This window comes from Alligator sinensis, unplaced genomic scaffold (genome assembly GCF_000455745.1).
Source record: "Alligator sinensis unplaced genomic scaffold, ASM45574v1 scaffold19_1, whole genome shotgun sequence".
Lineage (NCBI taxonomy): Eukaryota > Metazoa > Chordata > Crocodylia > Alligatoridae > Alligator > Alligator sinensis.
In genome coordinates, this window is record NW_005841916.1 from 1219065 (window position 1) to 1235643 (window position 16579).

Genomic DNA, 16579 nt, shown 5'->3' on the forward strand with positions numbered 1-16579 from the left:
TACTGATCGCAGTGCAGAAGCTCTCTCCAGAAACCATGGTGGAAAGACGAAAGAGGAAGCAAAGGGAGCTGTATGAGCAGAAGACAGCAGAGTGGTAAGGAACAGTGCAGTCTTTTACCTTGGTGAATTTGTATCACTCACCAGAAGTGGATCTTGTCCTATAGGTCCAACTTTTTCATTTGTCAGGCTGATTCTCACAAAGCAGTTTGCTAATGGGCTATCTCCTTTTCCAACCCCAGCTCCCCCCATTGGCTTTTGGCTTCTCAGTGTTTCATATACCCCTGTGATTTTTGCCCAGTGCTAGTCAGTGCTGCAATTTATCATCAGCCAGTACATGTGTTTGAATTTATAGCAGGATTGGTCCTTACAATGGTACGTTGCAACTTTGACTTGAAGCAGTGATATTTTTCACTGCTCTCTCCCCAGAAAGCTGCTCCACTAATATCATAATCAGGACCTGCTTTTCCAAATCCACATAATTTTATTTTGTTCAGTTTCAGCTGTTTGTTCCCAGTTATACCGTAGTCTTGATCATGCAGTCAATTGGCAGCCTGGAGAAAGAGCAAGTTAAAACGGATGAACCTACCTGTCTTCCCTGATGCTGGTGGAATGACTCATTAAAACTGGCAATTGGTGCCAAAACTAAAAGACTAGCTGGAATTTTGTTGGGTTAGGAGTGTTTCTTCAGTTTGCAGCAGACGCAGGTATTCAGACTACAGCACTATAAATTGTACTCACAGTGTCTTCTTTCTGTCCTTAAGGGGAGCCAGGCTTAATTCAATTGAAATTGCCTTGGAAGAAATGGAAAGGGATAATAAGAAAGGAGGCATGGAGGAAGATACCAAGAGGATTCAAGAATTGCTTAATCTGCCCAAGAACTCTCTGCCATCAGAAGATAGGAATTAATTTGATTCTGGATGTAGACCTCTGACATCTTCACTGAAAGGCTGGCATGAATCAGTGTGTCCCTTCTGCTTTTGACAGCCACAAATGATGACCATGAATCTTGGCACAGGGAGTGTTAGAGAGCCTTGGGAAATGGAAACGCCAGCTCCCAATGATGGCTAATGTACACAGCTGGGAGAGGGGTGGGACAATATGAGGGCGAATTGTCCCACCCCCACCTGGAGCAGCGCAGCAGGGGCAAGAATGGGATGGGGAGCCACTGCTGGAGGTGAGGGGAGCTAAGCAGCACTCAGCCAGCTGCAGCCACACCAGGAACAGTCCCAGCAGAAGCTGCATGTGCTGGCAAGGCCAGGGCTGGTGTGACTTTCTGCTCCCCATGCCTCCAGCTATGGCTTCTGCTTCTGCTGTGCTGCTCTATGCGGGCAGGTGGGAAGAAAGCTTCAGCTGGATGGCTCCTGCCCCAGTGTGTGGGGCTCTGACTCCAGCTTCTATCTGCCACCTGCCCACAGGTGGCTGCTCCTCACCAGGGATCCTGCTCTTCTCTGATTTAAAAAAAAAATCCCCAATTTTTGGTTTAACTCCCCCTCCCCCCCATGCACATTTTTCCATGATTAAAATGAAACACCATTATATATATGTATCTATATATTAGTGATGTTTCATTTTGATCATGGAAAAATGTGGATTTTAGGTTCCTTTTTTTTTTTTTTTTAATTCCCAATTTTTGCTTTAAATCGGAGAAAACCAGGATCCCAGCTCATCATGCTGGATGGGCAGAGTGAGTAGAAGGCAGCCAGGAGCTGGAGCAGTGCAGCTGCAGCTGTAGCTGGAAACAAGGGAAGCAGAACAGCCCCACTGGCCCAGGCCCCAGCCAGTGCACAGCTTCTGGTGGGACTGTTCCCAGTGCAGTTGTAGCCAGCCAGGTGCTGCTCTGCTCCCCCTCCCTCCAGTTAGGCTTCTTCCACTCCTGCCCATGCTGTGGCCAGGTGTGGGGAGAAGCTTCATGCTGGCAGCTCCTGCTGGAGATGAGGGGAGCAGAGAAGCACCTGGCCAGCTGCAGCCACACCAGGAACAGCCTCACCTGAAGCTGCACGCTGGCCAGGGCCTGAGTCAGGGTTGGTGGGTTAGGGTTGGCAGGTGTGGGCAGAAGCTCAGCATGGGCTGCCCCAGGTGGGGGTCAGCCCCATGCATAGTGCCACAGGGCCAACCACAGACTGAGCAAGTATTGCTGCATGCACCCCCCCCCCCCCACTATAGGGCATGCACAGAGCAGATCATGTGCATCCTGCTCCTGAGCACTGCTCACTGCCCAGCCAAAGCCCCATAGGGACTTTCGGTGAGTTGGGGGGAGGGGGGTGTTGACCTGGCCCGTGACAGCTCATCAATACTCCCTGTGCGGCCCTTTGGCCCAAATAATTGCCCACCCCTGTGCTAATCCCTTCAACACATCTTAACCTTGTTCTGGTGGGACCAGTGCTGTGGTTTGAAGAAGTCTGCTGAGTGGGTCTAGTCAGGCTGCTCACAGTAATAGAGACTTGGCTGTGATTATGATTGGAGTATGTTACAACTGAGGCTGAGGGAGGGAATCAGGCTTCCTGGAGAGGACAGGCCTTGGGAATCTCACATAAAGAACATCCTTCTGGAATGGGTCCTACAGCAAGGATGACACTTCTGTTGGCTGGAGGGATTGGCATTATGGGGCAAAGATACCCCCTAACAATAAGTTACAAATCATGATATCATCCTGGAGGAAAGATTGAGAGTGTTGTTTAGATGAAAAAGAAAATTAAATAATATTGTATAGACCTTGTCTTCTAGGATTGTCTCTTGCTCTGCCCATGTGGTATTAGTTCTGGGGAAAAGGTCTGAGCCATAGCCCGTGAGTGAGGTTCACCAAAGCTCATCAGTAGGGGTGTGGGCCGTCAAGTCTCACAGCCCCATTTAGACTTTACCATGATTCAGTAACAAGAAGCCTGAGTAAGTGAAAACCTCATTTCTCACGGGTATGATCCAATGGCTCTCTGGTAGCACTATGAAACGAACATTTGGACTGGATTTGAATTAATAATGGCCTGTAGCTGTAAGAGTTATGTCTTCCTTCACCATTTTGTGCTAGGCAGAGGGTTGTAAGCACAAGTTCCCATTCTGTTTAACTGAAATAAAATGCCCAACAAGGTTGAAGTCAGAAGCAAGCTCTTTTCTGCCTCTGGCACTTAATGCTCCCTGACCCTGGAATGATTTTATGGCTCCCTTTCCAAAAGTTCAGCCAGCTGTATATTATCACTAAGTTCTGCCCAAACATTATTCCTCCCCCAGGGTGGTTGGTAACAGCTGCACAGCTCCTTTAGCAGAACATATCCCATGCACCCAAGCCAGATTTTTGGATACATTTCCTCGTTTTTAATAAGCACCTACTTTTCATATTTTCCAAAAGGAGCATTTTGTTTGTTAAACATGGTACTGCAGGAGACAAATGCATTTTTTGGTTGGGCTTTGTTTTTCTTCTCCCCCTGCTCTACCACAGAGGGAGAAATGTGTATTGCTTTGGTGCAGCTTAATTCTCAGCCCTCCGCCCCCTCCCAGTTTAAACTCCCCAGTGCAGCCAACACGTCCTTCCGGCCAAAGAAGTCTAGTCCCTTGCTAAGATTACTTTTAGCCATTGACTAGCTTTCTTTTTTCCCATGCCTACCTATGGTTTTGCTGGTACCTGCCTACCAAACATCCCACACTCCCACAGCTTGCTTTTTGTGGTGACAGAGCAGCATGTACTTCAGTCTCATTATGCCTCTTCCTCTTTTCAGTGCCCTTTGTGCAATGACTAAGATGATGCTCGTTTTCCTGTGCGTGGCCTCTTGCACGGTGGTACTCTTTCTGAGAAAATAATTGGAGCCTACCTCCCATTTTCCATTGATATATTTTGCCCTTGTCCCCCCCTCGTTCAGGGTGGTGAGAATCGAATGCCTGGCCATACTGTGCCTTAGCGTTGTCAAGTTCCCATATTAGCAGTTGGTCTGTTGGTGTTTAGAAACAGAATCACCCTTCTTGCTGTGTTTCCTGTAAAGTAAGCATTTCTATGTAGTTCCTTATTTCTTCTAATAAAGCCATTGACTAGAATGGGAAGAGTAAAGCTGGCTCTGAACTTGCATCTTCTTTTCAAATAAGTTCTTCCCTTTGGCAAAAGATGGGATGTTGCACAGTTGAAGACTGTAGCTCTTCACTTACATGGCAGATGCACAGTGGCAGGAGAACAGCACAAGCACATGTGTGCTGCAGCTGCGTGATGTGTGAAGGACTCCACTTCTGTGGTTAGAAGGAAGATTAACTGGAGGCTGTTCTGGCTTGCTGAGGCTGCTCCAGGAGCACCAACTAATGTTGGTGGAGATGGTCTCTGTGCCCTTCAACTTGGCCAATCCACTCAACTTGCTACTGAGGGTGTTGCTGAGTGCATGTTGGTTCTTGCTGTGTGACTTGTTAATCTAAGACCCGCCCTTTTGGCAGTTAGCCCTGTACCCTCCCTGAGTCCCACTCTGATCCCCTGCCCCTGCACAATCTGATGCTCTACTTTCTGCTCCCTGCCCTATCTGCCAGTGTACTGTCACATGTCACCTCCTCAATTTGTCACATACCATACACAGAGGCTGCTGTGCCATTCATGGCATGTATGCCACAGGTTGGCCACCCCTGACAAGGGATGCTGTAACCCTTGACTCCAATTGCTGTTGGTACTTGCAGGATTGGGGCTTCAACCTCAGCACTCCCTGGGTATTCTAGCGTAATCTTCAAGCAACCAGTGAGAAGTTACCTGAGGACAGTCTAGTTCATGATGGGCACCTCACGTTACAGCTTGGTGTGACCTATACTACTTACCCCTTTGTAGCAGATACAACAGCATAGCTCTAAGCTGTTGGAGGAGTAAGTAACAGGACAAAAGACATCACTTCCCAGCATGTAGAGCATGTGTTTTTATTATTAAGAGGAAGAAACTAATTGTAAGTTTACTCTTAATACAATGAATATCTTATCAAAAATTAAGATGTGAAAAGTTCAGGCACAAAACAAGCTGAAAAGGTCTCATGGAAACCATTTGTGTGCAATTCACTGAAAACAGCGTGAGACAATAGAAAACATGGATCATGTTTTACAAGAAAAATAATCAAACCTTAAGTCTATTACAATTCTGTCAGTACAAAATTCCTTATCAGTCAGGAGTTGCTGTTCTTCAAAATCCTACAGGCCTGTGGTGATTTACAGAAGAGATCACTATACAGGAGACAAGCCCTCCCCTCAGAGACCTTTTGTTAGGATCACAGATCAAGCATGGAACAGCCTGAGGAAGAAGGTTGTATGGGAGCCTATCCGTGGTTGTTTTAATGGGCTGCATCACGGAACAAGACGTTCTGGAGGAGAGCAGGCTTGAAGTGTGGGGCAATGCACAGAGTGGTATGAAAGCAGGCATGAAGATTTAAGTTGCCAAGCAGGTATAGAAGTGATAAGGTAGACGTTTAGCGATGGCAGGCTCCTGCCTGCCACCCATGGACATCAAGAGCAGCAGGGAGCCAGGAAGTAAATGAAGAATAAGGGAAACCATTTCACCCACCCACCGTGCACCAACTCCTTGAGATGCCATTGTGCCAAGCTGTCCCTACTCACAATGGTGCCTTATTTGGCACTCTGAGGTACCCTGGTTGTGGCTGTGGCATGGCACAAGAGTAACCCATCTGGTCAGCCAGTGAGTATAAGTGCTTCACTGCAAAGGGCAGAGGGTGTTTGGTCAAAAGCTGTGCAGTGCTTGGGCACCATCTCCTTTCCAACAGCAGCAGTTTGTGGCCTAACAGCCACTCTCAGTGCAGTCTCTTCCTTAAAGTCTCCATTTGGAATATTGAGCAGCTCCAAACTTAGGACACCAAAGGGAAGGAGTAGAAGTAGCTAAATGAGCAGCTTGGTTGTTGGTAGAGGGGACCATGTAGAATTGCCATACTTTAATTTTTCACTCCCCTCAGATTTGGCACGCGTACCACAAGTAGCATAGTTAGTCTCTGTATGTGGCAGATCAGGGAGGGGACAGGGAGCACAGCAACAGGTAAGGCAGAAAGCAGAGCAACAGATCTGGCAGGAAGTAGAAAGGGGAGCAGATTGGGTAGGAAGCACAGGGCAGGAGAAAACAGAGCAGCAAATTAGGCAGGGGAAGGGGGTTTGAGTAGCACTCAGGGAGGATGCAGGGCTAAATTTGTGGCGTACCTGCTAAAAAGGATGGTCTCCCACTGCTCTACTATACCCCACCCTTGTTTTCATCCTTGTTCCCTCCACTAATTTCTCTCACACCCACCTTTTATCAGAAAAGAAAGAGATTTGGAACATTTCATTGTTGCACCTCCGCTGCAAACTTGCTGGCAGGTGCCCACATACAGCTGCCTGGGATCAAAGCAGCGCTTTTGGCAACCCTTCTCCCAGCCGACATCCATTCTACTGACCTTCAGCTCCTGGCTAAAGCTTACCCATGGCTGAAGAATATGCTGGATGAAGCTAAAACATAGAATTAACAGCAGAGCAAAGAAAGACCATGGACAAGCTGGGGCCAAATGAAGTTAGTTCCATTGTGCAAGAAATCTCTTAGGTTCTGGTTTTCCCTTTAAAATGAGAAATGTCTCTTTCCTACACAGTAGGGAATAAAATCAGACAGACAGGATGTGGGTAGGTCCTATCCAGTGCTAGAGTCCAGTGAGGTTCTTCCATGCTTCAGCTTCTGACTTGATATAGGGGGGCATAGACCATGAGAACCACTGCATTCCAAGCAAGGGAAGTCCTATACTGCTCATCTCCCTATGGGAGACCAATAGAAACCCTTCTTCCCTGGCACTGTGGAGAACCTATTGTAACAAGGGCCACTGCATTTTTATAGATAGCTGACCTCCCCTCGCACTAGAGGGCCACAGCCTGAGTTTTTAAAGCTAGACATTATGAATCGTATGTTGCCTCATGTTATATTCTCACATGGGTTACCTGTGGAGTGATGTGGTCATGCATGTGCACAGGACATCAGAACAAGTGCTGATGGGAAATGTGTGTAACAAGGCAGTTGTGTCTGCAAGCCCAGCCACACCCAGTGGGCTGGGACATGTCAGGCATGCCCCTGAGTATCTGGGTTCTCCTTTTTATGAGCTAAAGGACATGCATGTTGGCTCACTGGTTGGAGGAGCCTTTCTGCTGAGCGAGATGGTCACAAGCGCTGCAAAGTAGGTGTGTTTGTTAGCTGACTGTTGACTGTACTGTCGGCTTATGCATGCTGTTCCAGTCTGCATTAAGTTATGGTTACTGAAATAAGCATATTTTTTCCCATTTCTGCTTTGCTCTTTCCTAAGTAGGAGCTGAACCTTGCTTCCTTGTTGGAGAAACAGCACCCAAGTCCTCTAATACATCCTCAATCAAAAATCGTAGCCCAATAATTGCACTAGCAAAGTGTCAGAACCCAACGGGCTAGGCATGAATGGAGCTGACAATAGCTGCCTACGGTTATACCACAGAGGCTCAACCTGTGCTTGGAGACTGCATGTTGGAATCTAGTTTCCAAAGGCCCAGTGCCTCCTCACTAAAGGAGAGAGATTGATGTGGCAAACCTCCATGCTCACCTTAACCCCAGAGGCAGCAAAGCCAAACATCCCAGACTATGAGGAAGCAGGTGGCATTTTGGAGCATCAGGATGCTGCTGAAGTTTCTTCTTGCGGCTCACCAGGGAAACAGAGCTTTCCTCAAGGTGGGGTTGCAGAGGCAGGGTCCTGGCGTGTTACCCTCCTAGTGCTCCTGTAGGGGGCTTTTTATTCACAAAAGACATCTTCCCAGTCCATTTGAGCAGATTTTACCTTCTACTCTGTCCTCCTCTTGAAGAGTCAAAGGGTCTATGGAATAAGCACCAGTCATGGAGGACAATGGGAATGCAGTGCAGGGCACTGAGGATAAGAGACCTGAAGAGACACAAATGGTAGGGTTTAGTTTTAACTCTTAAATATATACAACAACAATGTGAGACACAATAGGATCTGCCTGAAGACCATGTGATAGTTCCTACTTCCAGGAGCAATAATGAAAGAAGAGCTGTGTGAAGGCAGAAAAAGTAAAGGCAGGCCTCAATAAACACCATATTTTAGGTTAGAATCTAGGTCAGCATTTGGTTCTGGTTATACTTTGTGGGGTGCATGGAAAGAGATTTCCTTCTAGGCAAGCCGAGCTATTTAACATGCAAAGGGCTGTGGCTTGTGCCTCACAGCCACACAGTGCCGAGAGAGAACTGCCTTGGGTTCAGCCGCAGCAGTAGATGATCTTGGGACTTCTGACAAAGTCACTCCCTGCTCCACCCACCAGACAGCAACCATTCCAAGCAGTGGGACTGGGAACCACCAAGCCATTATAAAAAAAGCCACAGGGACATTATAAGAAAGAGGAATACAGTGGAATGGATTTATTCAGCTGGTGAACTCCCACTGTCAAACAGTGCTAACAAAACTCCCCCAAATTCATGCTAAATACGGCTTTAGTATCTGTTCCAGGCAGGGCCTTCCCCATAGGGCAGCATGAGTGGGTGGCAGGTTTGGAAATGAGAAAAGTAGGTAATACAGTAGTTTTCCCCTTCTCTCATTCTCAAAAGTATCTCCAAGCCTTTCAGTTACCAGAACCACAAGTACAAGCTCTGTGACAAATCCATGATGCCATGGGGCTTCCTTGCTTTAGTGTACAGCACACCCAGGCTGTTCAGAGTTCTGTGCTGACATCAGGACTCGAACCCAGATCCACCTGCTCCAGAACAGTAGTCACAGTAATAGTGAGCTCTTTATGCACCGGCCACACTGCCTCAACCCAAAGGAAAACTTATTTGGCATACAGGACCTAAAGCAACGGTGAGCACTTCCAGCCCATCCAAGAGGGTCAGTTGCACACACAGGAGTGTAACAGTGTCTTGGAAGCAACATATTAGACACATTTAGGTCTGAGCCTTGGTAGCATTTCCCTTTCTCTCTTTTGACTGTCTGCTTATGAGCCAGAAACCTTGGGGGAAGAGTCAGCTCTAAGTCAAGTCCTAAATCAACAGTATAGAGGGGGCCCTACGGGTCACAAAACTGACTGCAGAAAGTGCCGCTGGGAATCTTTCTTTCTCCAAAATTCAACACAGAAGTACAAGGGCATCATCCCCACTTGACAGCCCCATTTTGACCCAGACTCTTCCCAGGCACCTTTGACTTGATCCCATGAAATATCAGAAAAATATGTTGCATTTTGAAAATGTGGACCTCTTGAGCTCCTAAGGAAGACATTTCATACCTTAGGCTTTTGATAGGATGTCATACTATCAAATCCCTCACTACAAATTTTTGGGAAACTCAGAAAATTCTTTCCCCACAAGTTGCTGAAAAGGAAAGCTTACAGGGAGGTGCCTTGCAGTTACTGGCATTTGGGATCCTTATTCTGAAAGACAGTGTTACTCCCTCACAGTTTCCCCCCTTCCTCAACACCCCATCCTCCATAAACCTTACCCTCAACGCCAACCTCTGTCCATTTGACAAGACAAGAGAGGTATATGGCCTATAAGCAATTTACCAGTAATTCTCTCTAGGGGATAAAGCAGCACATGAGACTAGTCAGAGATTAACTACCACTGAAAGGTTCAAATCTGATTCAAACTGATAGCAACTGAGGGTGCTGACAGACATGCAGGCCCCTGCTCTAACTCATGGTGCTTTACATAAAGTGCCATGGGTTAGAGTGGTCCCCCTGACCCAAGAGATGTTCAGGGGGGAAATTGAGCTCCATTTTGGAGCTGATCAAGGCCAAGGAGTCTGCCTGCAGCCTCTCTCCCCTAGCCCCCTTCCTCCCCAGCTCCAGTGCCGTCTGCAGTGGGGGGTGGGGAGAAGGGATGGGGTGTGAGCTGCAGGCTGGGGTTTGCCTGACCTGAGCTGGAGGGAAGGGCAGCTGGGGGGAGGGGTGCAGGAAGGGGGGACTCCAATCCACCCACCTCCCTCTCCAGCTCAGGCTGGACAAACCCCAATCCACAGCTTGCTCCCCTCCCATCTCCCCCTTCCCTTCCTGCAGACAGTACCAAGGGTGGGGCTGCATCATGCGACAGATTGACCCTAGGGAACAGAAGTTCCCTAAAGCACTCCAAAGTGGAACGTCTTCATCTGATCCCTCATTTGATGACGGTTAATTAGTCATGTGATTGACCACTTTTAAAGTGCTCTGCAGCCATGCATGTATCACGGCATAGCTGTAGAGTGCTTTCACGGGGCTGATCACGCAACAAATGTCACTTCTGTTTTCACCCTGAATGGCAAGCAACATATAGCTCTCAGTTGTAGTGTGTGTGAAATGAACAGGACTGAGGATCCTTGTGAGCCAGTGGCCTAGGAAACCCATCTTTCTTGTAACAATTGCCCAACTTGGGTGCAGTATTAGAAAGGAAACCAAGAACACCTTTCCTCTCTGCAACTGAAGCAAATTATGGCTGTACTTATGGAGAAAGCTAGCACTAACAGTGTCAGTGCTGTGACAATTATGGGGGCAGAATTCTCAATTGCAATGGAAACCAAATCTATGGGTCAGTTGAGAGTATGGTTGAAAAAAAAAGAAAAAACTGAGATAGAATCAAGTTTATTTTTAAAGCAGAAAAAACCAGAAAACCTCTGTGGCAACTTGGCTGGGAGCCATTACCAGGTCCAGTAGAGAATTTGTCACCTGTATAGTTCTGCCTGGCTGCTTTGACCCCAGAAAAGAACAGTGCTGGATCACAGAGCAGCCAAATGCCATGTGTGCCAATGTTGCCAACACACAGTACTGCACAGTCTGTTATGCTATAAAAAATGGTATAGAGCATTACCTGCCAATGTGGTCTTATCAGAAGGAAGATGTTTCAGATGTCATTGTGCAGAACTGGAACATTGTTGTCTTCGTACCCAATTTGGTTTCATCTTCTGTTGCTGTTGGCTGACTAGTACCGTTGTAAGAACTCCTCACACGTTCACAGGCTAAAGTAAAGAGAAAAATCCTTATTAAGCACTTGGATTTCCAATATGCTCCATTGTGCTAGGTCCAAATGCTTCCTTCAGCAAAGTTCCGGTCTTTTTTAACATGGTTGAACATAAGAGCTGCCATTTACTGAGTCAGACCTTAGGTTCATTTAACCCAGGGTCCTGTCTCACACAGTGACAGAGTGGATACTGAAGGAGGAAAGTAAACACTGGGTGCGTCTACATGTGCAAATAATACAGGAGCAATTTACTCTCAACTAAACTACTCAAGAGTAAACTCTCTCAGGTACATATCTACCCATGCAGGGATGCAAAAGCAGATTTTCTGCTCCTAGGAGCAGACTGCTTCCACTTTGTGCAGCCCTGCAATGGGCACCTGCAGCAGCCAGGGGGAAGTCCAGGCTCTCCCTGGGTGCTAGCCCAGGGGCCAGGAGACAACTGTCTCCTGGCAGGGGCTAGGATATTGCTCCCTGCCCCTGGGAGCTGCCTGCTGCTGGGTTGGGCTCTGCCACTGGAGACCAGGCAGGGACAATGTTCCCCTGTCCCAGCAGCCTGGAGTTCCCAGCTGAAGCTCCATGATCATGCGGCCCAGGCTGGGAGATCCTTCATGGGGCTGGCACTGGGAGACCCTTATCTCCTGGCCTAGCTCCACGGGGGGGATTTGCTCCCGGCCCCCAGAAGCTGCCTGCTGCTGGGGCAGGCTCTGCCACCACAGCCTGGGTGGGAACACTATCTGCTACTCCAGCAGCAGGGCGCTCCCAGCCCCTACTCCGCAATCATGGGGCCAGGCTGGGAGATCCTTATATCCCAGCCCAAGTCCCACAGTCACAGGACCTGGGCTGGGAGATCCTTATTTCCCGGCGTCAGCTCCATGGTTGGAGGGCCAGCGCTGGGAGATCCTTCTCTCTCAGCCCCAGGATCATGGAGCAAGGGGTGGTAGAGAAGAATCTCCCAGCACTGGCCCCATGACTACAGGACTCAGACTAGGAGATCCTTCTTTCCCAGCCCTGCGATCTTGGAGTAGGGGCTGCGAGAGAAGAATCTCCCAGAGCCAGACCCAGACCCATGACCATGGAGCTGGCGTTGGGAGAGAAGGATCTCCCAGCCCTGGCCCCATGATTGCGGAGTAGGGGCTGGGAGCTCCCTGCTGCTGGGGTAGGGGGATATTGTTCCCACCCAGGCTCTGGTGGCAGAGCCTGCCCCAGCAGCAGACAGCTTCTGGGGGCAGGGAGCAAATCTCCTGTCCCCTGCTGCCCAGCTGACTGGGAGCACATTTGCTCCTGGTCAGGCGTCTACATGTGCACTACCGCGCAGTATGTAATCTCGAATAAATTTGCTACTTGCATTTGCAGGTAGCAAATTTACTCACGATTAGAACCAATTACTGCACAGTAAGCATCTGCACATGTAGACGTGAATGCTTACTACACAATAAAGTGTGTCATGCAGATGTGCCCAGAAAGTCCAGTATTTTCCATCCTCCGCTCCGCTCCTGCAGTGGAGGTGATCAAGAGTATTCTCAAAGCAATCAGACAGAGAAGAGTTCTTAGGCCTAGCATCATTACCACTTGAGCAGAACTGTTTCTTACCATGTGTTGGAATAGTTAGTGTATGTTAGTGTGCATAGTCATTTGCAGACTGGCTTGGTGAAGCCTTTTAAGTGAAGCCTCAGTTACACACCTGTCCCGCTGGTACAACATTGGATCTCAGCACAGGGACAGAGCTGCCCAACAGATACCGAGGCAAATTTGGAAGGGACAGAAGTGGTGTAAATTGCATGACAGTCAGCAGTGTGACTCATGCAGCAAACAGATGAAGGGAGGAGAACCAAAGCAGCTTCCCTTATGGGTCCAGGACGAGTAAGAAAGAACAAGCAGAATATTGTGTCTTCAATACTATTTCCTGGAGCAGAACTGGAGATTGTCTACTTGGTACAAAGGCCACCAACAGCTCAGCACCATGACCCCAGAGAAACTTTGCCTTCCCTTTTGTTCCTTTTTTTTATGCCTCCCTTCCTTTTAGCATAATCAGATCCTTTTAGCATGGCCTTTGCTTCTAGGAAAACCTTCTCTTAGCCACAAGCCTGCCCCAAGTCCAGCTGTCTAGAATAATGTTACAGTTCTGAGGCATGGATTGAGCTCCATGGTCCTGCCGCAAGGGAGAAAACAGTGAGATGCTATCTGAAGAAGCCCTAGCAGGAAGCACTTGGTTGCAGGGAGATGTTTCCCGTCAACCAGGTTGTGATGCTCAGAAGCACCAAAGTGCAATTTAACTGTAGAAAAACCTGGAAGCTGGTTTGAGGCTCCAGCTTTCACAGTAGTACAACTGTTCTCTGACACATGACTGTGCAAAACAGCATCATTCTACTCCACAGATGTGCTGCCTGTGTGTATTATGATGAACCTAGACTTGACCAAAGGCAGGGTAGGGTGGCACCCCAGAGACTAACTGGTCCAGTCATAGGCTTTCCTAGGAGACAGCTTATTTCATCAGATGCTAAGCCTGGGCCTGAGGCCAGTCCCCTGCTACCACAGGCAACCATACCACATGGTCCCTTTCAGAAGCTGATCAACCTCCATTTGAAAACCAGTTTGGTGGCCTGGTCCCAGCACTCTGACTGGAGAGCTTGCCGGGAATCTTGTTGTTCTGACACTTAGAAATTGTCTCATTTTCAGCCTACATTTATTCAAGTTTTAAGCCTAGTCAGAACTTTGCCATGAAACCTTGCTTATGGGTCACAGGGTCCTGGGAGGAAAATATCTCAGCTACCCTCAGAGCCTAGGCTGATTTTGCAGGGGACCAGCAGATAGGAAACAACCAAATCCTTTTACTTGCAAACAGAGCTCATTTAAAATTAGAAGCAGGAGCAGTGGAAGGCCCAAGCACAACAAAATGATGAGTACCCCCTCCATGGCTTAAAAACTACCTCTTCCACAGGGGGTGCCACTGCCTGTCCCACCGGGGGTTGTCACAGCTACCTATGAACACTTAAGGCACTGCAACTAGTCCAGCTGTTGAGGGACTCTTGACTCCAAAACTCTCTATCTCTGTGACCCCACAAACCTTAGCAGGGCAATCTTTAGACAACACTACAGGGTCCACCTATCCCCACTCCAGAGCTACATTTTCACAGCTCTTCACAGTGCCTAGTGATGCAGATTTGCATTTGCTCCTATTGGCTTTCCAAAAGCAGTCAGGTGCCTAACCAGTTTAGTACTTTTGTAAACCCCACACAATGCATCTTTAGTTGCCTAGATCCGCACAGGGACTTAGTCACTGGAAAAGACGGCCAGGAGATAAAATGTAGATCCCCTGCTCAGCTTCCAGTTACCCCTGGAGTCCATAGGAATGCATAGGAATACCCTGGAGCACACAGGCTTCCAATGCTGATGTTCCTGGGCACCTACAGGTCTCCTTCCAGGCATGCCCAAAAGTACCTCAGTCTTGACCATGCTGAGCAGCTCTGTGCATTGCTCATGCCTAAGCCCCACTGAGACCCACACCACTAGATACATGTTTATATATTTTACCTGAGGCACTTCTCAGGTGTAGGTGTTCTCAGAGCATTAACTTCTTCAGTTGAAACAGAGAAATACTGAGCGTGGCACAGACTAGAATTCACGTCCTCTCCACAAAAGGGAGTGATTTCATAGATTTCCTAGACATTAGGGGTGGAAGGGACCTTGCAAGTTCATTGGGTCCAACCCTCTGCCCCAGGAGCAGGAAGTCAGCAGGGGTCAAATGATCCCAGCAAGATAAGCATCCAAGTGTTTTTTTAAAGTTAACCACTAGGCTAAACCTTTCTTTCTGCACTCTTTCTTTGCCCCTCCCAAAATATTTAAATATATATAGAAATTGGAACATCTCCCATCCCAGAATACTATCTAGCTTGGTGGTTAGGGCCTTTCCTGAGAGATGGAGGACATGCGTTGGACCCCCTCAGGCCTAAGAGGCAACTAAGCCTAGGTCTTACACTGCCTGAGTGAATGCTGTTGACAAGGAGCTATGGGACAAAAATGGGAGCTCCATTACCTTCTCTGGCCATGTTCTGAAAGAAAAGATCAATTCCACCTTAGCTTTTAAAAGAAAGGACTTTGCACTCAAATCCTGTAGACGGTTGCGTGTGCTCACGTGTCTAAGAAGTCATCTTAAGAAACACCTCTTAAGATGACTTCCTTGGCATTCTGCGTGCGCTAGCCATTCTGGGGTGCTGTGAATTCCACTGGCAATTTAGATGCCTAAATGTTAGGCTTTACCTGGCTTAAGTCCCACTTTGTGGATCTAGCCCTACTTACCTTTGTAACACTGGCCTCAAGGCTTTCCTGAGAAAGACAAGGGATGTGCAAATAGGATTTGGTTGTGGAGAAGTCTGTTTGACACAGCAAGTTCTCAACTGCATTTTGAAACATGGTATTGCACAGCACATTCACCCCTGGCAAAGGTTCATCTTTATCCATTGCAAAGCAGAATAATGGGCATGAACCAGCCTCTCCAGATCTAAACAGTCTCTAGGACTTCTGATCTGGTGCCAAACTTCCTTCCTTCTAGCACTCCTGTCTCCATAGCAAATGAAAGGACAATCTAGGATCTGGAGAGCCGCTAGAATTTAGGCAAACCCTACTTTCTGAGATATGGATATACGCTCTGTGAAAACAAGAAAAAGGAGTGCAGAAAACAGTATATTTGACCATTTCTCCTGAACGTGCCTCTCAAAACGAGGAAATGTACTTACCAGAACACCTGAAGTACCTCACCAGCAAAATAATGGCCACAAGGAAAATACTTAGGACTGTAATTGAAGCAATAATAACTTCATGAGATGGTGGATCCTCCTTAAACGATTCACAGTTGTCTGGTTTTGCTGAGAAGGAAAGAACAGAAACACAACGATAAGGTCCTTCGTTATGGTATCACTACTGGGTACATGAATCCTGTGGTTGTTTTGGTCAAATTCTTCCAACTGTTCTGCCGGCAGCATGATTACTTCCCGCATATTGTCCACCTACAAGGTATCTTTATATTCCAGACAGGATATGCTCCCCACTATTTTTTCCTGGGAGTTTCTTCTCCCTTATTCTGTATAGTACAGAGTGGATCACTTTTCTGCGTAGTACAGGGTAGATCACCTTTGTGCATGACTGTCTCCTTCTGGAAAGTCCATCTAATTAATGACAGTCTCTAAGGGATAGATTCTAAGATCCTTGGTTGAGCTGAATGGTATATGCATAACAAATTCCAGTGCTTTCAGTGGTACTATTTAATATGTAGGGTACTATTCACCAGGAGTAAGGGGAGTATTCTCTCTCTCTAACTTCATTTGAGGATGTCATCATCTGCATGGTCAGAAAACTGGGCTTAGAGACTTGTTTTAAAACAACGCCCTTATAATTCTTTCGATCCCTGGCTTTAGGCATCTCTTTTCATACTCCTTTCAAGCATGAAACATTCACACTGGGATGGCTGCCCCTCTCACTCTTCACACTGCCTTGCTTTGTATGTCTCCACCTGTCCCTCAAGACTAAGTTTTTCAGGATACAAAACTATGTGTTATCTGATCACTTACATTTACCACGCTGTGCACAGTCATGGTACCTCACTATCTATACAAAAGCAGAATTTCTTCCTGATTCTAGCTGCCAATAGCAAACCCTGAAGCAGGA

The 16579-nt window shown here is 47.5% G+C and overlaps 2 protein-coding genes across 3 annotated transcripts in view; one reads left to right on the forward strand and one right to left on the reverse strand.

Annotated features, from left to right (window-relative positions):
- TIMMDC1 (translocase of inner mitochondrial membrane domain containing 1) overlaps window positions 1-1530 on the forward strand; it is a 16074-nt gene extending 14544 nt beyond the window's left edge. Inside the window, exons 6-7 of the mRNA XM_025198182.1 lie at window positions 1-94; window positions 762-1530. The exon at window positions 1-94 is cut by the window's left edge and continues 35 nt beyond it. Of these exons, the coding sequence (XP_025053967.1) occupies window positions 1-94; window positions 762-906 (239 nt within the window). The 3' untranslated portion in view covers window positions 907-1530. The remainder of the gene's footprint in view (window positions 95-761) is intronic.
- A 3338-nt stretch (window positions 1531-4868) lies between these two features.
- CD80 (CD80 molecule) overlaps window positions 4869-16579 on the reverse strand; it is a 32119-nt gene continuing 20408 nt past the window's right edge. For both annotated transcript variants that reach the window (XM_006018881.3, XM_025198217.1), the window contains 3 exons: window positions 15652-15780; window positions 10769-10916; window positions 4869-7865 (listed from right to left, as the gene is read on the reverse strand). In XM_006018881.3, coding sequence (XP_006018943.1) covers window positions 10786-10916; window positions 15652-15780 — 260 coding nt within the window. In that variant the 3' untranslated portion in view covers window positions 4869-7865; window positions 10769-10785. The remainder of the gene's footprint in view (window positions 7866-10768; window positions 10917-15651; window positions 15781-16579) is intronic.